General features: G+C 46.3%; 1 protein-coding gene across 7 annotated transcripts in view; it reads right to left on the bottom strand.

The window, feature by feature from the left end:
- Positions 1–22419, bottom strand: part of NCOR1 (nuclear receptor corepressor 1) — a 214158-nt gene that overhangs the window by 146233 nt on the left and 45506 nt on the right. For all 7 annotated transcript variants that reach the window (XM_073565347.1, XM_073565345.1, XM_073565351.1 and 4 more), the window contains exons 3-4: positions 5364–5467; positions 259–448 (exon numbers count right to left, since the gene is read on the bottom strand). In XM_073565347.1, the coding sequence (XP_073421448.1) occupies positions 259–448; positions 5364–5467 (294 nt within the window). The remainder of the gene's footprint in view (positions 1–258; positions 449–5363; positions 5468–22419) is intronic.

Here is a 22419-nt window from a genome sequence, read left to right as displayed (position 1 = left end):
TTTTAAAGTAGATGGTGCACCCCCCCCAACATATCGCTGGGGGCCGACATCTAGGACCATTCTAGACTTCTGGAGGGAGTAAATGTTGCAATGGTCCCATGTGTGCTCGCTCCATTGTTTGTGTGACTGCCACGTATAGTGGAAGACACTGGATCAGTAATGGCGGTTAAAAATATATACGGTATATATATATAAATTTTTTTTTAAGAAAAACGCATTCATCACACCAGTGGCCCTTGTATACAAGCAGGCACCTACCTTCTTAATATCCCCTTGAGCTCGAAGCCCCTCCTGGATGGTTGATACAAGAGGTACAACAGATCCAGCAGCAACTCGGTAGTGAGAGTCCACCTGTTCTAGCCGAGGTCTCTTTGACTCCAGCACTTCATGCTCGCCCTGAGCAGAGGAATGGTACTGTTGTTCATACCCCGTTCGCCTGTCCTGAGGCCTGTAAAATTAATTTTATCATTAACATAAAGCACATTCGCTGCACCCTTGTCAAATGCAAGGCATATTTATTATGGAATGGCTAAGCATTTAATGGGAATCTATCATCATGTTTTTGCTACACCGAGAGCAGCATGTTGTAGGGGCAGAGACCCCGATTCCAGCGATCGGGCACTACAGGGCTACTTGCTAAAGTTATCACCGTTTTACCTGTCGCAAAACTAGCAGTTCTCTGAATGCTTCGCTATATTCCCACCCACACTACTGATTGGCAGCTTTCTGTGTACGCTGTGCATAGGCAGAAAGTTGCCAATGAGTAGTGGGGCTTGGTTGGACTAGTAGGTTTACTAGACCTCTAGTAATAATCTCCTGCTGTTAAAGTAGTGATTTAATTAAAACTACAGCAAGCAGTTCCGTCAGTGACACACCACTGGAATCGGGGTCTCTGCCAATACATTACATTGCTCTCAAATAAGCTGGCAAAAACTTGACGATAGATTACCTTTAAGACGAAATGCAGACTTGTATCAGTTGAGGAGGGGGGTCTCCACTCCTGAAATATCCGTTTTGTAAATTATTTTATTTTTCATAAAGTAACAATTCTGGATAATCTTTTCTAAGAACTCTGCATTGTTCTGTTCCTCCTGGAAAGTTAACAAGAAATTGACACCTGGGACTTGGCATAGTTGAGGGGCGTGTCACTGTACACTGACTCTATCCAATCAGCTCCGGAGTTATCAGTCTGTGTAGAACACACCCCTCTCACAAAGGGTATGGAAACGCCCAGATGTCAGATTATTCAGATTTTTTGGCACAGTAACAGAGGAATTGCATTCGATCTAATGAATGGCCACACCGAGTCCTGAATCTTTCTATTGACGCCACTTTAATATAGTATATAGGAGACAATGGTCGTCCAGTGACCTGTTATGGCATGTTCACACGTGGCATTTTTGTTTTTTATTTTTTTACAAATTTTCAGCTGCGTTTTACAGTACCACCAAAGGTTAAGACTTCAGTGATCTCCCGCACACAGATTGTTTTTTTTCTTTGTCCTCAGCATTTTGTGCTTTGCATGTTTCTTTTGCACAATGGAGCATATCGCATCTTTAAGCGTTTTTCAACCATTCAAAGTAATGGGTGGTGAAAAAAAACACTGATAAAACACAGGTACCAGCTTTTGCTGCGCTTTTTTGTGCCAAAACCTGATGAGGTAGAATCAGATTTTTTTATGTCTGTAAGGCCGGTTTCACATTAGCGCTTTTTAAGCGCACGCACGGCCGGGGGTAGCTCCGCCCCCGAGCCGGCTCTCTGCCCGGCGTGCCCGCCCCTTGCTTGTAGCGCCGCCTCCTAGCGGACAGCGGCGCCTGCGATCGGCGCACCCTATCTTTAGCATAGGGTGCGCAGATCGTGCGCAGGCCGTGCGCTAGTTGCGCTTTGACCTGCGCTGCGCACTTTTGACGGTGCGCCGTGCGCGCCAAAATCCGGAAAGTTTGATTTTGGCGCGCACGGCGCACCGTCAAAAGTGCGCAGCGCAGGTCAAAGCGCAACTAGCGCACGGCCTGCGCACGATCTGTGCACCCTATGCTAAAGATAGGGTGCGCCGATCGCAGGCGCCGCTGTCCGCTAGGAGGCGGCGCTACAAGCAAGGGGCGGGCACGCCGGGCAGAGAGCCGGCTCGGGGGTGGAGCTACCCCCGGCCGTGCGTGCGCTTAAAAAGCGCTAATGTGAAACCGGCCTAAACTGTATCACCATGCACAAGGGACAAGCGTAGCATGACAAAAAAGCAGCAAAAAAGCAGCAAAAATCAAGCAAAACCTGCTTTTTTCTGTATCTTTACTGTCAAGAGAGCAGGTTTTGCTGCAAACATCGCTTTATACTTAGCAAGTGTGCAACTTCTGTATGTCGATACTTTAGAATTGGATATGTTTTTCTCGGCAACACAACAAGTGCATCAGTCGAGTGAGCGTATGGGGACCGATAAGTCAGGACTGACCTTTACGTCTGGATGCAAAAATGTCGCCCGTGTGCTGTTACATCCATATATGGTCCGTACGCCATCCGGCTTTTATATGATCAAATAATAAAATGTGTGAAAGGTTTGAAGTACGGGTGGTAACCAGTGCGGGAGCCATTTTTTGTTCACCCGTTGACTTATAATAGGCGAGTCTGATACTAAATAGGGATCAAAGTAGTGCAGGGTGTGATGTTTTTTGCATGCAGACCATCAACCCGTGTGTAAACACGTTCATGTGAGCGGCCGCATTGACTTGTCCAGGTCTGTATGCTATCAGGTTTGAATATAGACAGCACACGGACATTTAAGGCCTGCTCCTCCAAAGAGAGCGGCTAAAGCCTTCTCCAAAGAGCGCAACTATGACCTTCTCCGAAGAGCGCGGCACCGGTAATGGAGGCAATCTAACATTCCATGGGCCACTCAGTAGAGTCCAGTCCAACACCATTAAGGGAGTCCAGTAATTTAAGTAGGTGATGGCATATCCTAGTGATAAGCCATAACGTGATGATCGCTGGGGGCTCATCCTTTGGTACCTCCACCAATCCCAAAAATAAAAGAGCGGCTCCGGCGCTGCGTCCCCTTCAGCTTGCCTCAGGCGCGCAGCTGTGCTGGGGATTATAGCCAGCAGCACCATTCATTTGAGTGGCGCAGTGCTGCAGTGGGTCAGGTCAGAAGTGGAGGCGCCCCCCTGTGTGAGACCCCTATATAACCTAATGGGGAATGGGAAGACAACTAGTGTGGGTGGCAAACACGTTTTTTGCGTTAGTTTAAAAAAAAAAAAAAGGGAAAGGTGGATCCTCAGTAGCTTCATATTAATAGTGGACTTCAGCAGAATAAACACAAGAACTTTTCACAAAAATAAAAGGGGGGAATATTTTTGATACAATTGTGACAGCCGTTAGGCTTTAATTTACCAAGGAAGATAATTTCAAAACCAATATTTGTTCACTGTGCGGCCGAGAAGCGATCTGCTCTACTAGACGCCGTTTTACATTCTAAAAAGCACATTTCTGCTTCGCTCCAGGCGAAAGTGGTTGGCGGACTATTTTACAAGGAAACTAGATTTGTCAAGCAAGCAATCTGACGGGCCCGGAGAACATTCCAGTGTGGTTTTAGGACGCACATTTCCAGCAGAAGAATTCCTGGAGCTTTTCAGCAATGTGACTTTAGATAAATAAGATATCCACCTTAACAGGTAACAGATCCTTAGGTGGGAGCCCCTCTCCTAAATGAAGGCAGCTGAAACCACATAACCCCATCAACTAAACAAAGTAACAATTGTCCTAAAAAAGTTCACCAAGAATGACATTTTCCCCCCGAGTCTGCAGTCATGCACAGATTAAAGGTGCTGCCGATACAAAGGAATGGCAATCAATGTAAAAAAAAAATGCAGAACTATCATCAAAGACGTTCCCCAACCCGAAATAGCTATAGATATTCCTACATACGCAGTTGGAGCAAAGAAAAATATGTTAAAAAGTAAGCTGTCATCAGGATTTAGACCCCAACCAACCACCAACCCGGAATCCAGGACAGCTGGTTCATTCAGTGTAATGGAGAGAAATAACTTCCATTGATGTATAGCACTAAGGAGTCACAGGGTCGAGACGCTCTCGTGGACAATGAAGCCGGATGGTGGTCCCTCTCATGGCACCCATCATAAGCCACCTGCAACAGCATCCAGCGCATCCGTGCAGTGAGGGGAGGTGGACTGGATTACCATCATCTGCACATGTGATAAATGTTGTTGGGAACGACTTGAGATTATGTACTTGGTCCATGGGACAATCAATCAAGTGACAAAGAAACCGGATTTACAGTTTGGGGAGCCAAGTAAATTCATTTTAATGTAGTGGTCTTGTGGCACCCAACAACATAAGCAAACTATGACAGCGTTCAGCAAATGTGCAGCGAGGGGAGGTGGACTGTATCAACATCATCTGTACATGTGATAAATGCTGATGGAAACGACCTGTTTTTATGTCCTTGATCAAGTGAAAAAGAAGTTGAATTCACAGTTTGGGGAGCCAATTAAATTAATTTTAATGCAGTGGTCAAGGCTATTCCTCCAAGTTATACCAAATCTGCCAGAAAATAATCATTATTGTGAACCGGCCACCAGCCTGGAAAACAGAATGGTGACAGGGTAGGGGTCTATATCCACCATTTAAATAGTGCACGTTGGGACTTGACATTTGACCCCTCTGATACTACGTTTTTCGATAACAAGGCTGATGAAATCTGACATACATGAATTACAGCATGGATCAGGGGGATCTGGAACGAAAGGATCCAGAGCAGGAGGATCTGGATCAGTACTACTGCTCTGCATTTTTCTGAGCATGTGGCTCAACTTTCTGGGAGGTTTCTAAGGACGCCAGTACCTTGATGATCAGGGAATCAGGTTTATGACCTAAACATGACCTGCCCCTGTATTTGGACATTGGGAGCATTATGGTAATTTTACAGCCTGACCGTACGAGACCGTAGTAGAACAGATGTAAAAACCCATAAAAATGTATCTGAGATTAATTTCCTTGTTCAGGTTCATAATTCTACTAGCAAACAGCTGAGGGAGTAAAGTCATTGATAAGATCTTCGCCATACAATGTGGGTCCTGAAGACACGGAATGGGGGAGGCTCCTGCTGCAGACAGTTGTCATACAGCCAAACATAATACAGTTAGGAGAAGTGTTGATATATATGTATTTTACTTGAAATTTGCACTAAATAAAATCTAAGTGGAACAGAAAGGTACGAGAGGAAAAAGAAACACAATGACTTGATACAAAAAGATGAGGAAATTGCTGAAACTATAATATCCTTCTGATATGAATGACCCTTCTTTTATGTCCTACAGACACAGTAATCGCCTGCATTGTGCGACTACAGCACTTACCGTTCGGACACAGGATGAAATTCTGAGAGCAAAGATGGACGCCTCCGAAGCTGCTGCTGTTGCTGCAACGCTTCCAAATTTCGGTACTCGGGGATAGAAAACTCCTAAAAATAACAGAGGCACATTAGTGTTCAGATAACCCAATGTCTGCTCTAATACAGACTCCGATATATGCCAAAAAGTGTCTCCCTCGGCCATTAGTTCAGGCATAGGACTGTCCCCACACAAACAAGATTTAGTCTAGAAGCATTTTTAGTAAATGTGAATCAGAGGAATTATAGATTTAAAGAAAGGGAACCTAATCATCAATCAGAAAACAAAGGACCGGTGAATATTCCAGATTCTAGGTCAATCTCCAGCATTGGCATTTGGACAAAGCTGCATTTCACAAGAGCAGATTCAGAAGACAGAACAGAAAGCAAAGTAAGTGATTCTCTTTTGAGCTTCAAATGTAATCTTCAAAAATATTTTAATACAGTTAAATTACTTGATTTTGTCTCCTTCTGGAAGAAAAGTGAAGCTGAAGTCCTGTCCAAACTGTTCATTGCTGGGGAAGATCCATATACATCGGAAAGCGGGAGCGGGGTCTGCGCACCGTATGCCCCCCCCCACACACACACACACACACTTTTTGGCCAAAAATCTCCTTCCCTCAGGAAGAGCATTAACGATGGGTCATGGCTGGGTCTTCCAGCATGACAATGACACGAAACACACAGCCAGGGCAACTAAGGAATAGCTCTGTAAGAAGCACTTCAAAATACAGCAAAAAGCAATGGAACAAAAAAAAAAAAAGTTTTAAAACATATAGGGGGGAGAAAGGTACAAATAAAAATATAAAAGTTTGAATTGTCCCCCTTTTCCGAGATTAAAACTGATTTAAAAAAAAAAAAAAAAAAAAAAAAAAAGAGGTAGGTATCTCCACATCCATAAAAGTCTGATCAAAATATCTAATTAATTAACCTGATTGTTAAAGTGCTTAACGAGAAGAAGACAGAATTGTGGTACCCCAGCCACCGCATCAATGCAACAATATGTAAAGAAACTGTCAAAACATTGTTGGTACCTCAATAAGGAATTAATAAAATAAAAATGGTCTTAAAAAGAAAAAAAAAAAAAAACACAAGCCCTCACGCAGCTTTATCACACAAAAATTAAAAACAGCAAGGGTCAAGGAAAATAGCGACCAGTGAAAAAAATTTCACATATTTCCCATAAAATGTTCCCTACTTAAATAAAAAAAAATATGCCTCTGTCCGTAATAAATACCGACCTGAAGAATGATATTATCACGTCATATTTACCATATAATACCGTAAATAAAAAAAAAAAATACCCACAACAATAGCAGAATTGCACATGTTCAGCTATTTTGCTGCACTTGGAATCTTTTTTTTTTCCCATTAGCAGTTTATTTTTGTCTGTGGTTTTGCTACTTTTTCGTGAACATCCAATAACCCAGAATATTCTCAGACTAGATTAGAAGGATTTCACTCCATTAAAACAAATTTTGTAACAGATCCATCGAAAATAAATCCGGCCATCCGTCCTAGAGGTGCCCCCGTCTGCAGTTGCTTGGGCTGGCACCGCAGCAGCTGCTCTGTCCCATGACAATAAAGTGTTCTTTAAATAAATCCCGGTTACATAACCCGGCCAGAGAGAGCACTGATGGCGGGATGGGACAAGCGCTGGAGCAGAAGAGGCAGAACACACACCGGACGGACGCCCCCGCAGTGTCAGGACGAGAGGAGACCGCCCCGCTGAACCCATCTATCTAATCCAGCTCTCCCTAGATGTACTGGAGCGCTCACTTTACTACCAAATTCACGAGTGCAGTCATCTCCACGTGAACTTCATTAATCCATCGTGGTCAATGACCAACGTACATCAGTGCATGGTTATACCGTGCCGTACGTCAGAGGAAAGTGCTGGGCATTACTGCCAACCTCCATCCCTGACATATACAGTGGCATGCAAAAGTTTAGGCACCCCTGGTCAAAATTACTGTTATTGTGAACAGTTAAGCAAGTTGAAGATAAAATGATCTCTAAAAGGCCTAAAGTTAAAGATGACACATTTGTTTTGTATTTTAGGCTAAAAAGTAATACACATTGTCATTTTTTCACATTTTAAAAATTACAAAAAGAAAAATGGTCCGATGCTAAAGTTTGGGCACGTTTGGAGATTTGTATGCTCATATAACTTTGACCAAGGTTTAAGACCTTAATTAGCCTGTAAGGGATATGGCTTGTTCACCCTCAATGTTAGGAAAAGCCAGCTGATGCAGATTCCACAGGTTTAGAAACACATAGCCTCCTCTAACCTTGTGCAAAAAAACAGCCACCATGGGTTCTTTTAAGCAGCTGCCTAGCACTCTGAAAATGAAAATGGTGGAGGCCCACAAAGCAGGAGAAGACTATAAGAAGATAGCAAAGCGTTTTCAAGTTGTCCTTTCCTCAGTTCAATATGTAATTCAGAAATAGCAGTTTACAGGAACAGTGGAGGTCAAGATAAGGTCTGGAAGGCCAAGCAAAATTTCAGAGAGAGCTGCTTGTAGGATTGCTAGAAAGGCATATCAGAACCCCCACTTGACTGCCAAAGACCTTCAGAAAGATTTAGCAGATTCTGGAGTTGTGGTAATTGTTCTACTGTTCAGAGACACCTTATCAAATATGGCCTTCATGGAAGAATCATCAGAAGAAAACCTCTCCTGCACCCTCACCATAAAATTTTGCATCAGAGGTATGCAAAAGAACATCTAAACAAGCCCAATGCATTTTAGAAACAAGGCCTGTGAATCGTTGAAGTTAAAATAAAACTCTTTGGTCGCAATGATCAAAGGTATGTGCAGAGAAAAAATTGCATAGAATTTCAGGAAAAGAACATCTCTCCAACCATTAAGCATGGGGATGGATCAATCATGCTTTGGAGTTGTGTTGCAGACAATGGCACAGGGAACATTTCGCAGGTAGAGGGAAGAATGGAGTCAATGAAATTTCAACAAATTCTTGATGCAAACATAACACCATGTGTAAAAAAGCTGAATTTGAAAACAGGATGGCTTCTACAAATGGATAATGATCACACACATCAAAATCCACAATAGACTACCTCAAAAGGCGATAGCTAGAGGTTTTTCAATGGCCCTCACAGTCCCCCCGATTCGATCATCATTGAAAATCTGTGGCTAGTCCTCAAAATAGCAGTGCATGCAAGACGACCCAGGAATCTCACAGAAATGGAAGAATTTTCCAAGGAAGAATGGATGAAAATCCATCAAACAAGAATTGAAAGACTCTTGGCTGGCTACCAAAAGCGTTTACAAACTGTGATATTTTAAAAGGGAGTGCTACTACGTACTAACTATGCAGGGTGCCCAAACTTTTGCATTGGCCTATTTTCCTTATTGTAATTTTTAAAATGTAAAAAAATGACAATATATAATTTTTTTGGAATAAAATACAGAGAAAATGTGTCATCTTTAACTTTAGCCCTTTTAGAGATCATTCCATCTTCAACTTGCTTAACTGGTCACAATAACAGTAATTTTGACCAGGGGTGCCCAAACTTTTAAATGCAACTGTACTACTGTACTAATGAGACAAACCATCATCATAAAATTATTGTTTACATCAGGTCTTTGTGTTACATGTATTTTTTTTTATTAAAATTTTCATATTTCTATCTTATTTATAAAAAAAAAAAATAATAACCTTGCAATTTTCACACTGGCCACTAGGGCTGTTTTAAACTCATTTTCTGTCCTTTCAGGGAGAGTTTTCAGCATACTCCTTATCCGAGGCAGAAGGATGGGTAACACCTGTATACAGAGCTGAAAACACAGAATCCACCAATCACAGGAGGCCATGTCACAGCTCACCTGCTCCCCCTCCCTTCACAACAACCCTTTGCACACGCTCATTAGAAGCTTCATTACAAAACAAATGGTCGGGGTCTGACCACTGTGACCATTTCCTGAAACAGGAAGTTAAAGTTTTAAAATGCCCCAGTGGCCAGTGTCAAAATTGCAAGATAGAGAGATAGACAGATACCGTATATACTCCTGTATAAGCCGAGTTTTTCAGCACATTTTTTTGTGCTGAAAACGCCACGGCTCCCACAAGGACAGGGATGAGGAGCCATGCATACAAGGACAGGGATGAGGAGCCATGCATACAAGGACAGGGATGAAGAGCCATGTATACAAGGATAGGGATGAGGGGACAATGCATACCCGGCTTATAGTTGAGTCAATACGTTTTCCCAGTTTTTCGTTGCAAAATAGGTGCCTCGGCATATACTTGGGTCGACTTATACATGAGTATATATGGTATAGATTTTTTTTTTTTGACAAATTGTGACATGCAAAAAAAAATAAATAAATTGCCAAACATATTAAAAAAATAAAAATAAAAAATACATGTAATATAAAAAAAATCTGATTTAGGTCATATGCAGATGTTGAGTATTTGTAAGCCAAAACAAGTAGTGGATGAAAAACATGGATTTTTGTGATAAACTCACCGTAAAATCCTTTTCTTCGAGACGCTCATTGGGGGACACAGATACTGTGGTGTATGCTTCTGCTGCTTGGAGGATGACACTAAGTGAAAAAAAGAGGTTAGCTCCTCCTCCGCCGTATACACCCTCGCCCCCATTGCGGGCGGAAATCAGTTTGGTGCTAAAGCAGTAGGAGGACAACAAAATCAGCCTTATACAGGTACAACATGTCCAGAAAAAGACCACCCTCATATCACATAAATAAATGCTTATTAAACAAAACAGACGCCAACTTGGCTATCACGGTGGGTGCTGTGTCCCCCAATGAGCGTCTCGGAGAAAAGGATTTTACGGTGAGTTTATCACAAAAATCCATGTTTCTCCTTCACCTCATTGGGGGACACAGATACTGTGAGGTGTCCTAAAGCAGTCCCTGGGTGGGAGATTTACTCACCGATCCAAGCTACATGCACCTCTTGTTTGAAGGTGCGCCACCGCTGCTTGGAGGATCCTTCTACCCAGGCTCGCATCTCCTGAGGCCTGAGTATGGATATTATAATGTTTGGCAAATGTGTGCAGGCTGGACCAGGTTGTTGCCTTGCAAACTAGTTCCGCCGAAGCCTGGTGCCGAAGCGCCCACTGCCCGAGTAGAGTGCGCTCTGATCCCTGCTAGACTCGGCGCGCCTCTAATGTGGTAGGACTCCTGAATAGTCAAATGAATCCCTCTGGCTATGGTCGATCTTGAGGCAGCAATGTCCCTTCCTGCGCCCTTCGGGGAGCACGAACAGCACGTCCGTCTGATGAAAGGGTGCCGTCCGCAACAAGTACCTCCGGAGCGCTCTTACCAGATCTAACGTGTGAAGAGCCTTTTCCACAGGGTGCACCGGTGCCGGACAAAATGAAGGCAAGACAACATCCTCATTCATATGAAATGAGGACACGACTTTCGGCAGAAAAGGAGGGGCTGGTCTGAGCTCCACCCTATCCTTATGGAAAGTGAGGAACGGAGCTCGGCAGGATAGGGCCGCCAGCTCCGAAACCCCCCTGACGTTATGGCCACAAGAAACACGACCTTCCAGGAAAGGCACCTCAAAGAGACCTCCTGAAGAGAAAGTCTGCCGCCAAATTTTCCACGCCCAGGATATAGACTGCCGAAATCACCGAGTGGTTTGCTTCGGCCCACTGAAGCACATGCCCCACCTCGCGAAAGGTTGGTCTGCTGCGGGTGCCCCCTTGATTTATGTAAGCCACCGCCGTGGCGTTGTCCGAATGAATTCGGACAGGGCGGCCTGTTAAGAAGTGATGAAACTGTCGCAGAGCCAGTCGAATTGCTTGTATCCCCAGTAAGTTGATCGGGAGGCGGGCCTCCTGCGGAGACCATCGCCCCTGGGTCGTGTGGTGGCGAAACACCGCTCCCCATCCGAGGAGACTGGCGTCGGTTGTCATCACCATCCAATGAGACACAACAAGAAAACAGATTTCCAGAAATACTCTGCAGGAAAATATATGACAGTAATCAGCAAGTGCTGGATAACAAATACAGGGTATTTAGTCGATACTTTTTTTGCAAAAAAATGTACACCAAGCTGCTTCACCGCGTCAAGGTAACCTGTATTGAAGCAGTCCCTATCTAATGTATTTAAAACCTGAACATCTGAACAGTGTCTAAAATGAACAGGATTCGGACAGGCGCTTCTTAGTATGGGCTTGTGGTGCAAGACAGCTCTTTTGTGCATGCCACACAAGAGAGGGGTGGGGTCTCTCAAACCATGCTAGGGTTCATTTTAGACACTGTTCAGATGTTCATGTTTTAAATACATTAGATAGGGACTGCTTCAATACGGGTTACCTTGACGCGGTGAAGCAGCTTGGTGTACATTTTTTTGCAAAAAAACGTATCGACTAAATACCCTGTACAGTCATATGTTAAAGTTTGGGCACCCCTATTAATGTTAACCTTTTTTCTTTATAACAATTTTGGTTTTTGCAACAGCTATTTGTGATATTAATATCACTTTTATGTTGAGGTGCCCATACTTTTGCACCGGTCAAATTTTGTTTAAATGCAGATTGCACATTTTCTGTTAGTACAATAAACCTCATTTGAATCCAGAAATATAACTGAGTCCATCAGTTATTAGATATATGAAACTGAAATAGCTGTTGCAAAAAACAAAATTGTTAACATTAATAGGGGTGCCCAAACTTTAACATATGACTGTATTTGTTATCCAGCACTTGCTGATTACTGTCATATATTTTCCTGCTGAGTATTTCTGGAAATCTGTTTTCTTGTTGTGTCTCAGTTAGTGGGTGGTGTGAACGTTGTCTTACCGACTTGTTCACACTTGTGCATATCACATGTGTTTTTAATCCGTTTTTTCCTTGCCTAGCATGGTTTGAGAGACCCCATCCCTCTCTTGTGTGGCATGCACAAAAGAGCTGTCTTGCACCACAAGCCCATACTAAGAAGCGCCTGTCCGAATCCTGTTCATTTTAGACACTGTTCAGATGTTCAGGTTTTAAATACATTAGATAGGGACTGCTTCAATATGGGTTACCTTAACGCGGTGAAGCAGCTTGGTGTACATTTTTTTTGCAAAAAAAGTATCGACTAAATACCCTGTATTTGTTATCCAGCACTTGCTGATTACTGTCATATTTTCCTGCAGAGTATTTCTGGAAATCTGTTTTCTTGTTGTGTCTCAGTTAGTGGGTGGTGTGAACGTTGTCTTACCGACTTGTTCACACTTGTGCATATCACATGTGTTTTTAATCCGTTTTTTATCACCAACCAATGGTCTGGGGGGAAAGGTTTCCCCTGGGTCAGAGAGGAACTGGTCATCCACCACCCGAGTGACCGCCTGACTTGAGGGGACAATCGACACAGCCGTTCGAGCGTGAAAGGATTCTTGTCCCAGGCTGACAAGAGGGCGCGCTGCAGAGGGCGAAGATGGAACTGGGCGAACGGTATCGCTTTCATTGCTGCCACCATTTTTCCTAGAATCCTCATCCCTAAACAGATGGTATGAGGGACTGGTTGGCGAAGCGTCCAGACTCCCTGCCGGAGAGCTAGCGCTTTGTCCTGAGGGAGAATTACCAACCCTCGGCAAGTGTCGAAGATCATTCCCAAGAAGGAAATCCTCTGAGCTGGCACAAGTGATGACTTCTTCGCATTGACCAACCACCCTAAGCAGGCAAGAGTATCTAGCGTGATGTTGACATTTTCCTCGCATGCCCGTATTGAAGGGCCCTTGACCAAGAGGTCGTCCAAGTAAGGCAAGATGACTATGCCTCGAGAATGCAGCAGGGCCATGCCAACTGCCATAACCTTTGTGAATCCTCTGGGAGCCGTGGCTAGCCCGAAGGGTAGCGCTACGAACTGAAAATGACGACCTTTGATGGCGAAACGTAGAAACCTTTGATGAGGAGAAAAAAAGGGGAATATGCACATATGCGTCCCGGATGTCGATCGAGGCCAAGTATTCTCCCTGCTTCATGGCTGATATGACTGAATGGAGAGACTCCATCCGGAAATGTCTGATCCTGATGAATTTGTTCAGAAGCTTCAGGTCCCAAACTCGGTCTGACAGGTTGGGACCCGCAAACAGGTTGGAATAAAAACCCTGAGCCCTTTCATGCTCTGGCACGGGAACAATGACCACGTTGTGCTGGAGCAATTCGATGGCTCCTAACAGAGCCCTTGCCTGGGTATCTACCCTGGGAAGACGAGAAAGAAAACCGTCTTGGAGGGTATCTGACAAATTCTATTTCGTAACCTGAGGCCACCAACTCCTTTACCCATGCATCGTGTACGACACTGAACCAGACGTGGCGAAACAAGAGTAGTCGGCCGCCCACCTTGCTGGTGTCGTCTGGTAAACGCCTTGAGTCATTTGGCTGACGATCTCTGGGATTTGGCTCCCCTTGATCTGGGCTGCTGAGCACGCATTCTCCCCAATGGGTTGGTTCTATATGAGACCTGCCGCTCCCTAGCCTGGTTGGGGAGGCTTGAAGCGGCGGAATTGGCCTCTGTGGTCCACCCGGGTTGCGAATGGCCCGAAAACGTGCATGAACCAGGTGGCGAATAGGGAGAAAACCGGTCTTTCCTCCTGTGGAGTCGGAGATAAGTTGATCTAACTTCTCCCCAAATAGCTGGCCGTACTAATAAGGCAGGGAAGTCAAGGACTTCTTGGAAGTAGAATCAGCCCGCCATGTCCTTAACCATAGAGCTCTTCTGTTAGAAATTGCGTTAGCAGAAGCAAGTGCCGCACAATTGGCCGCAACCAAAGATGCATTGATTACGTAGTCTCCGGCCATCGCGATCTGACTCGCGATCTCCAATATCTCTGCAGGTAAATCTTGCTCCTGCACAAACCTGTTTAATGATTCTGACCATGAAATCATGGCATTGGCTACCCAAGTTGCTGCAAACGAGGGAGAGCGCTGATCCTGACGCCTCATATACTGAGCGAGCCAAGCTCTCTATGAGGCTATACATGGGATCCTTAATAGAAGAACCACTAGGTACGGACAACAGGGTTTTAGCGGCTAGGCGCGAAACCGGTGGATCCACCATCGAAGATTCCATCCTTTTTTTTTTTTATGGAGGTCCGGGGCAAATGGATACCTTGCATCGAGCGCCTTTTGACCCGAGACACGCCTGTCTGGTCGTTCCCTGTGTCGCTGCACTATGTCCTCAACCTCAGGGTGAGTGGAAAAAAACTCTGTGCAGCTGCTTCACTCGCTTAAACGCCACCCTATGCCCCGTAACCACTGAGGGATCATCCTCAATCCCCAAGGTCTGATTGACGGATTCTATGAGGCTGTCCACTGTGCCAGCATATGGACCGCTCCAGGGGCGGTACTTCCGGCTCTGCGGCCTAGCCGCGCTCTGAAGCCGGGGACTAAATTTATTCACCGCCGCCCAGACCTGAGGGGCGGGCCGCTGGAAGTGATGCGCGGCCCGAAGGCGGGACTTCCAGCCGCGGCCTCAATTACCCACTGCCCGCGACAGGGGGGCGCGGACCTTCCATGGCGCCGAACAATGGCGCTACTTACTGACGCGGGCTACTGCTGCTGCCACACCGCGCCCGCCGGCTAAGGGCTCCAGCCCTGGATCTTCGGCACAGGAGCCCTCCCAGGCCATCCTCCTCTGACGATCCTCTTCCTGAGCTCAGGTATGTGAGGGGGGCCCTCGAACAATAGGATGGTGCAGGCACCCTAGCTCCATCTAACCCCTTCAGGTGGTGAGGAGAGGGACCGTCCGCCACCTTGCAGCACCGCAGTCTAAGCATTGGTGGAGCAGTGGGGGCCGCATGGACTGGTCTTGTGCCTCTGTACAGCCCATGGTTTCAATACCTAGGGGTGGTCAGGGCTAAGTCCGGCATCGTGCCCCACGTCGCAGGAGAGGATACGTGGAGGCGATACTCGCACGTGCTCGCCCGTTATTGGTTTGGGGAATATCGGACCCTTTCATTAGGATCCGTTGCCCCTATCTCATCTTCATGGAAAAAATAAAAAAGTCTGGGGAAAAAGACCAGACATGTCCCTCGTTGCGGGAGAGGTTACGTGGAGGCGATACTCACACGTGCTCGCCCGTTGTTGCTTTGGGGAAATCGGACCCTTTCAATAGGATCCATTGCCCCTGTCTAATCTTCATGGGAAAAGAGAAAAAATTCTGGAGAAAAAAGCCAGACATGTGCCTCCATGGACACTAAGCAAAAAACTGATTTCCGCCCGCAATGGGGGCGAGGGTGTATACGGCGGAGGAGGAGCTAACCTCTTTTTTTCACTTAGTGTCAGTCTCCTAGCGGCAGAAGCATACACCCACAGTATCTGTGTCCCCCAATGAGGCGAAGGAGAAATACAGAAGTGGTGACGTGTTTCTATTATACTTTGCCTCAGATTGCTCCACGCCTGGTTTTCGGTTACAAATACTGATGTAAAAAAAAAAAAAAAAAAAATCACCAAATAGTGAACATGTGCACGTGGCCTTAAGGAATAGGTCATTTTCTAATGATGGCTCCTCCTTAAATACCGCCATACACATGGGACTAAAGGCAGACAAACCCGCCGATATTTGTAGGCTCTGCCGAAATTGTTGTGTGTGTCAGGGCCTCCCAACTGTCTCTCGACAGATGTTGTCGGGGAAGAGAAGGATCCGGCCTGTTGGATTTCTAAGCCGCCAGCAGAGCGCTTGTTATCGGCGACACATCTCTCCATGCTGCCAATAATATACCATCAATGACCGCTCATCCCAGAGTCATCAGTCACGGCTGTGAAAGCAGCGCGCATTGGCTTCTTATATGATTGATTGATGCTCATTGTGGACAGAAGATTCCCGGCAGCTCTGCTATATCTGCCTCCATTAGTCTGTGAACATCTGGCGATGCTTTTTTCCATTCTGCGTGATGACTCCGGTACAAACAATCCTACGATGTCTGCACTGAGGTTTATGGGTCCATGTAAACAACTGCTGCAATGGAAGATAACTGCGGATGTGAACATGTCGAGAAGCCAAACAATATTTTTCTAAAAGTCCCCTTTGAAGTGTGTTTAGCGCGGCCGGCCGTCATATGCACATGATGTAATGTTTATGTCATGTATTGTTTTGTCCTCGCACTGCCAGGCATCGCATTGGCGCCTTCCGCACAATGGTGAACATACTTCCAAGAAACTGGGGGATGTATATTAAGACCACAGATCCATATGTGTGGCACACATGGAAGACTCCTGAATATGAGCAGTTTGATGTCCTGATGTCCCATGAGACCTTGGCACCGAGTAATTAAAGAGGTTGTCCACCACTTTTCATTGATGATCTATCCTTAGGATAGGTCATCAATGTCTGATCAGCCGATGTCCAACACCCGGCACCCACGCCAATCCACTGTTATCAGTGTCGGCCAGAAATACGCACTTACAGAGCTGGCCATCTTCTTGTAGTGGCCGCAGCAGAGTATCGCACATCCGCCCTCTACTGATGTGTGGTGACCACTAGAAGAAGACCTAAGGATAGGTCAACAATGGAAATTAAGAGGACAACCTCTTAAAGAGCCACCAAGAAAAATCTCTAACAGAGGAGCACTACAATGTTTGTATTGGTAAACAAAAAAGTTAGGAATTGTTTTTTTCTTGACCTGAACACTGGAAAATTCTAAAGGAGGGATTAAAGTAAGGATTGAAGGAAATAGGGCTTTAAGCTATGTTCCAAAGATGCGTTTTTGGTGAGTTTTTTACAATTAGTATTTTTGAAAAAATGCAAGTAACCTATTTTACTTAATCGGTGCAGAATATCTGCAGCCTCAAAAAAACTCACCAAAAACTCATTATGGGGACGTAGCTTTAAAGGGAATCGGTCACCAGGTTTTTGCTAGCTCATTTGAGAGTAGCATAATACGGTAATAGGGCAGAGACCCTGATTCCAGAGATGTGTCACTTACTGGGCTGATTGCTGCAGTTTTGATTAAAACGTTTTTTTCTGCTGCAGCTCTACCAGTTGTCTGAATGCGGAGCTCTGTATAACTCCGTCCATACCACTGATTGACAGCTCTGTGTACACTGTGCATAGGCAGAAAGGTGCCAATCGGTGAGGAGGGGCAGGGATCGACTATCTGCCAGCAGGCCAAGTAGTCCTCTAATGAAAATCTCCTGCTGATAAAACAGATTTTAGAAAAACTACAGCAAGTAGCCAAGTGACACATAGCTGGAACCAGGGTTTGTGCTCCTCCATTTTGTTACTGTAAGGCCTGTTTCACACATCAGTTTTTTTGTGTCAGTTAAAACCCGACAAAATGGCGGAAAGCGGATCTGTTGTTAACTGATGTGAACGGATTCCACCGGACCGTTTATTTGACGGAGCTGCCGAATGAAGAATTTTAAAGGAACCGCTGCCCGGAGAGAAAGAGCGAGCGAGAAAGAGAGCGAGCGAGAAAGAGCGCGAGAGAGAAAGAGAGCGAGCGAGAAAGAGAGCGAGCGAGAAAGAGAGCGAGCGAGAAAGAGAGCGAGCGAGAAAGAGAGCGAGCGAGAAAGAGAGCGAGCGAGAAAGAGAGCGAGCGAGAAAGAGAGCGAGAGAGAAAGAGAGCGAGAGAGAAAGAGAGCGAGAGAGAAAGAGAGCGAGAGAGAAAGAGAGCGAGAGAGAAAGAGAGCGAGAGAGAAAGAGAGCGAGAGAGAAAGAGCGAGAGAGAAAGAGAGCGAGAGAGAAAGAGAGCGAGAGAGAAAGAGAGCGAGAGAGAAAGAGAGCGAGAGAGAAAGAGAGCGAGAGAGAAAGAGAGCGAGAGAGAAAGAGAGCGAGAGAGAAAGAGAGCGAGAGAGAAAGAGAGCGAGAGAGAAAGAGAGCGAGAGAGAAAGAGAGCGAGAGAGAAAGAGAGCGAGAGAGAAAGAGAGCGAGAGAGAAAGAGAGCGAGAGAGAAAGAGAGCGAGAGAGAAAGAGAGCGAGAGAGAAAGAGAGCGAGAGAGAAAGAGAGCGAGAGAGAAAGAGAGCGAGAGAGAAAGAGAGCGAGAGAGAAAGAGAGCGAGAGAGAAAGAGAGCGAGAGAGAAAGAGAGCGAGAGAGAAAGAGAGCGAGAGAGAAAGAGAGCGAGAGAGAAAGAGAGCGAGAGAGAAAGAGAGCGAGAGAGAAAGAGAATATTTTTTTCGTCCGCCAGAAATGATTTCAGGGCTAAATTGCTGCCTGACTTCATTCCTCCAGGCATGCGCACTATAAAAATGCGGATCCTTCGGTACAAAAAACGTTGCATGGTCCTTCCAGGCATGTCGGCGGACGCAAAAAAATTGATGGATCAGCAAAAAAACGGATCCAACGGATGGCCATCCGTCAAGATCCGCCGGTAATGCAAGTCAATAGGGAAAAAAACGGATCCGCCAAAAAAAATGGCGGATCCGTTTTTTTTGCAAAAACCGCGGATTTTGACTGATGGTCAAAAACGGAAGTGTGAAACAGGCCTAAGATTAAACAGCAAAAACCTGGTGACTAAATCCCTATAAGACAAATAAAACTTTGAATTTCAGCACTCTGCAAACCTTGAAAAATGGTGTAAATCTCTGCAGAGAAAAAAAAAACCTACACTTGAAACTTCATGGGAGAAAACAAAAATCTTAAAATGTGTAAACAAAACTAGAGGCACGTATGGCAAGTACTGTGACCCCCGTGGGTGGAGTTACAGTGGCATGTAAAAGTTTGGGCACCCCTAGTCATAATTACTGTTACTGTGAACAGTTAAGCAAGTTGAAGATGAAATTATCCATAAAAGGCCTAACGTTAAAGATGACACATTTCCTTTGTACTTTAGGCAGAAAATATATGTATATATTGTCATTTCTTTAATTTTTAAAATTACGAAAAGAAAAGATGGATTTTTGGTTCTTACCGTAAAATCTCTTTCTTGGAGCCTTCATTGCGGGACACAGATTACCATGGGTGTATGCTGCTGCTGCTAGGAGGCTGACACTATGCAAAAACAAGAAAATTAGCTCCTCCCCGGCAGTATACACCCACCGACAGGCACCAAGCACCTCAGTTGGTGAAAAAGCAGTAGGAGAAGCAACGAGAAAAAATTCGAACCATATGTACCAACCCAACAAGGGACTCTAAGACCCAACACGGTACACCTTAAACAGGGAGGGTGCTGTGTCCCCCAATGAAGGCTCCAAGAAAGAGATTTTACGGTAAGAACCAAAAATCCATCTTTCTTTATCGCCTTATTGGGGGACACAGATTACCATGGGACGTTCCAAAGCAGTCCCAAGGGTGGGAACAGCAATAAGGAACAAAAGTAACGGAAAGGCTTAGGTCGGCCGGTGAGCCACCGCCGCCTGCAGAACCTTCCTACCAACCACAGCATCAGACGAGGCCTGGGTATGAACCCTGTAGAACCTCGTGAAAGTGTGCAAAGATGACCAGGTTGCGGCCTTGCAAATTTGCATGGCCGAGGCCTGGTGACGAGCAGCCCACGAAGCCGCCACAGCCCGGGTGGAATGAGCTCTTACTCCCGGAGGGGGCCGCTTTTCCTGAAGACGATACGCTTCCAGAATGGTAGAACGAATCCAGCGAGCGATCGTGAATTTGGAAGCCGGAAGGCCCTTCTGGCGACCTTCAGAGATGATCAGCAAGGAATCGGACAGACGAAAGGAAGAAGTCCTGGCGAGATAGACACGCAGGGCTCTAAGTACGTCCAGTTTGTGGAGAGACTTCTCAAGCGGATGAGAGGGAGCCGGACAAAAAGAAGGAAGAACGATATCCTCATTGATATGGAAAGCGGAAACCACCTTTGGAAGAAAAGAAGGAACGGGCCTGAGGACGGCTTTGTCATGATGGAGAATGAGGTAAGGGGAACGACATGACAAGGCCGCCAATTCAGAAACTCTTTTGATGGATGAAATGGCGATCAAAAAGGTGACCTTCCAAGAGAGAAGGGACAAAGGAATGTCCTGGAGAGGCTCGAACGGCGCCTTCTGGAGAGCGCTAAGGACGAGGTTGAGATCCCACGGGTCTATTGGCGAATGATGAGGAGGAGCCACGTGGGAAACCCCTTGCAGAAAGGTTTTGACCTGTGGTAGAGAAGCTAGCTCTCTTTGGAAGAGGATAGAGAGAGCAGAAACCTGGCCCTTGAGCGTACTGAGGGACAGACCCGCGTCTAACCCAGACTGAAGAAACCCCAGGATAGATGGGATAGAAAAGGCCATTGGGAAGACTCTTATCATCGCACCAACGGAAAAAAGCGTTCCAGTACCTATAGTAAATGCGGGAAGAGGCTGGTTTCCTGGCTCTGATCATAGTTTGAATAACCTGACTGGACAGACCTGATTCCTTCAGAATTGCAGTCTCAACGGCCATGCTGTCAAACTCAGAGACTGAGAATTCTCGTGGTAAAGGGGGCCTTGCGAGAGAAGGTCTGGACGGTCTGGAAGCCTCCAGGGGACATCCGCGAGCATGTTGACCAGTTCCGCGTACCAAGGCCGTCTTGGCCAATCTGGAGCGACTAGAATCACTGGTACGCCTTCCGATTTTATCTTTTCGACCACCCGAGGGATCAATGCCAGAGGCGGGAACAGATACGGAAGTTGAAACTGGGACCACGGAGTTCTGCCCAGCGGAATATCTTGGCCACTTCTGACATTACTTGCTTGCTGCGCGTGCCCCCCTGATGGTTTATGTACGCCACGGCCGTGGCGTTGTCCGACTGAATACGGACCGGCTTGCCGGATAGGAGGGGCTGCCAATGAAGAAGGGCCAGGAAGATTGCTCTGATCTCCAAAAGATTGATTGGGAGGAGAGACTCCTGTGGCTTCCAGCGGCCTTGGGCCGCTTTCTGATGGAACACTGCTCCCCATCCTAGAAGGCTCGCATCGGTGGTGATGACTTGCCACTGAGGCGGAAGGAAGGACCTCCCTTGGAGAACTGACGCTGGCCGTAGCCACCAAGTGAGAGACTGCCTCACTCTGAGAGGAAGCCGAATAGGACGGTCCAAGGACATCGTGGTCTTGTCCCAGGCTGAAAGCAGAGACAGCTGGAGGGGGCGAAGATGAAACTGCGCAAAGGGTACTGCTTCCATGGAAGCCACCATCTTCCCCAGGACCTTCATGCAGAACCGAATGGGAATGGGAGCAGGCCTCTTGAGAGTTCTGATGCCCTTGGAAAGAGTTGTAAATTTTTCCCTTGGAAGAAAAACACGGGCTAGCTTCGTGTCGAATTCCATGCCCAGAAAGGTCAGACGCTGGGTGGGGATCAGAATGGACTTCTCCTTGTTGACTAGCCAACCTAGGCGGCTGAGAGTGTCCAGGGTTATCTGAAGGCTCCGGAGACAGTCCCGGCGAGACGAACCCTTGATCAAAAGATCGTCCAGATAAGGGATGATGAGGATCCCTCTGGAGCGAAGGATGGCCATGACGGTCGCCATCACCTTCGTGAAAACAAGGGGCGCTGAAGCTAGGCCGAAAGGAAGAGCTGTGAACTGAAAGTGGTCTCCCTGAAACGCAAATCGAAGATACTTCTGATGCTGCACACAAATTGGAATGTGCAGATAGGCATCCCGAATGTCCACCGAGCAGAGGAATTCCCCGGGCTCCATGGAAGCAACCACCGACCGAAGAGACTCCATCTTGAAATGAAGAATCTTCACGTGGCGATTGAGCAATTTGAGGTCCAGAATAGGACGAAGAGAGCCGTCTTTCTTCGGGACTACAAAGAGATTGGAGTAGAACCCGGAAAACCGTTCGTCTGAGGGAACGGGAACAATGACTCCGGCGGAAAGAAGGGAGGAAATGGCCTGCAGAAAACCCGGAATCTGGGCCCGCTGACGCGGAGGCCGAGACCGGAAAAACCGTCTGTTCGGGAGTGAAGCAAATTCGATCTTGTATCCGGATGCGACGAGTTCTCTGACCCAAGCGTCGTCGACAACGGACAGCCAAGCATCCGCGAAAAAGGAAAGTCTGCCTCCCACCCTGGAAGAAATTCCAGGTGGGGTTGACCCGTCACTTAGACGAAAATCTGCCGGAATTGGCTCCTGCAGATCTGGAATATTGTCCTCTAGATCTCCAGCGAGGAGCGGGTTTGT

This window comes from Dendrobates tinctorius, unplaced genomic scaffold, assembly GCF_039654945.1.
Source record: "Dendrobates tinctorius isolate UK_male_01 unplaced genomic scaffold, ASM3965494v1 ptg000016l, whole genome shotgun sequence".
Classification (NCBI taxonomy): Eukaryota; Metazoa; Chordata; class Amphibia; order Anura; family Dendrobatidae; genus Dendrobates; species Dendrobates tinctorius.
The sequence above is the reverse complement of the archived record's forward strand: the minus strand, read 5'-3'. Positions and strand labels throughout refer to the sequence as shown.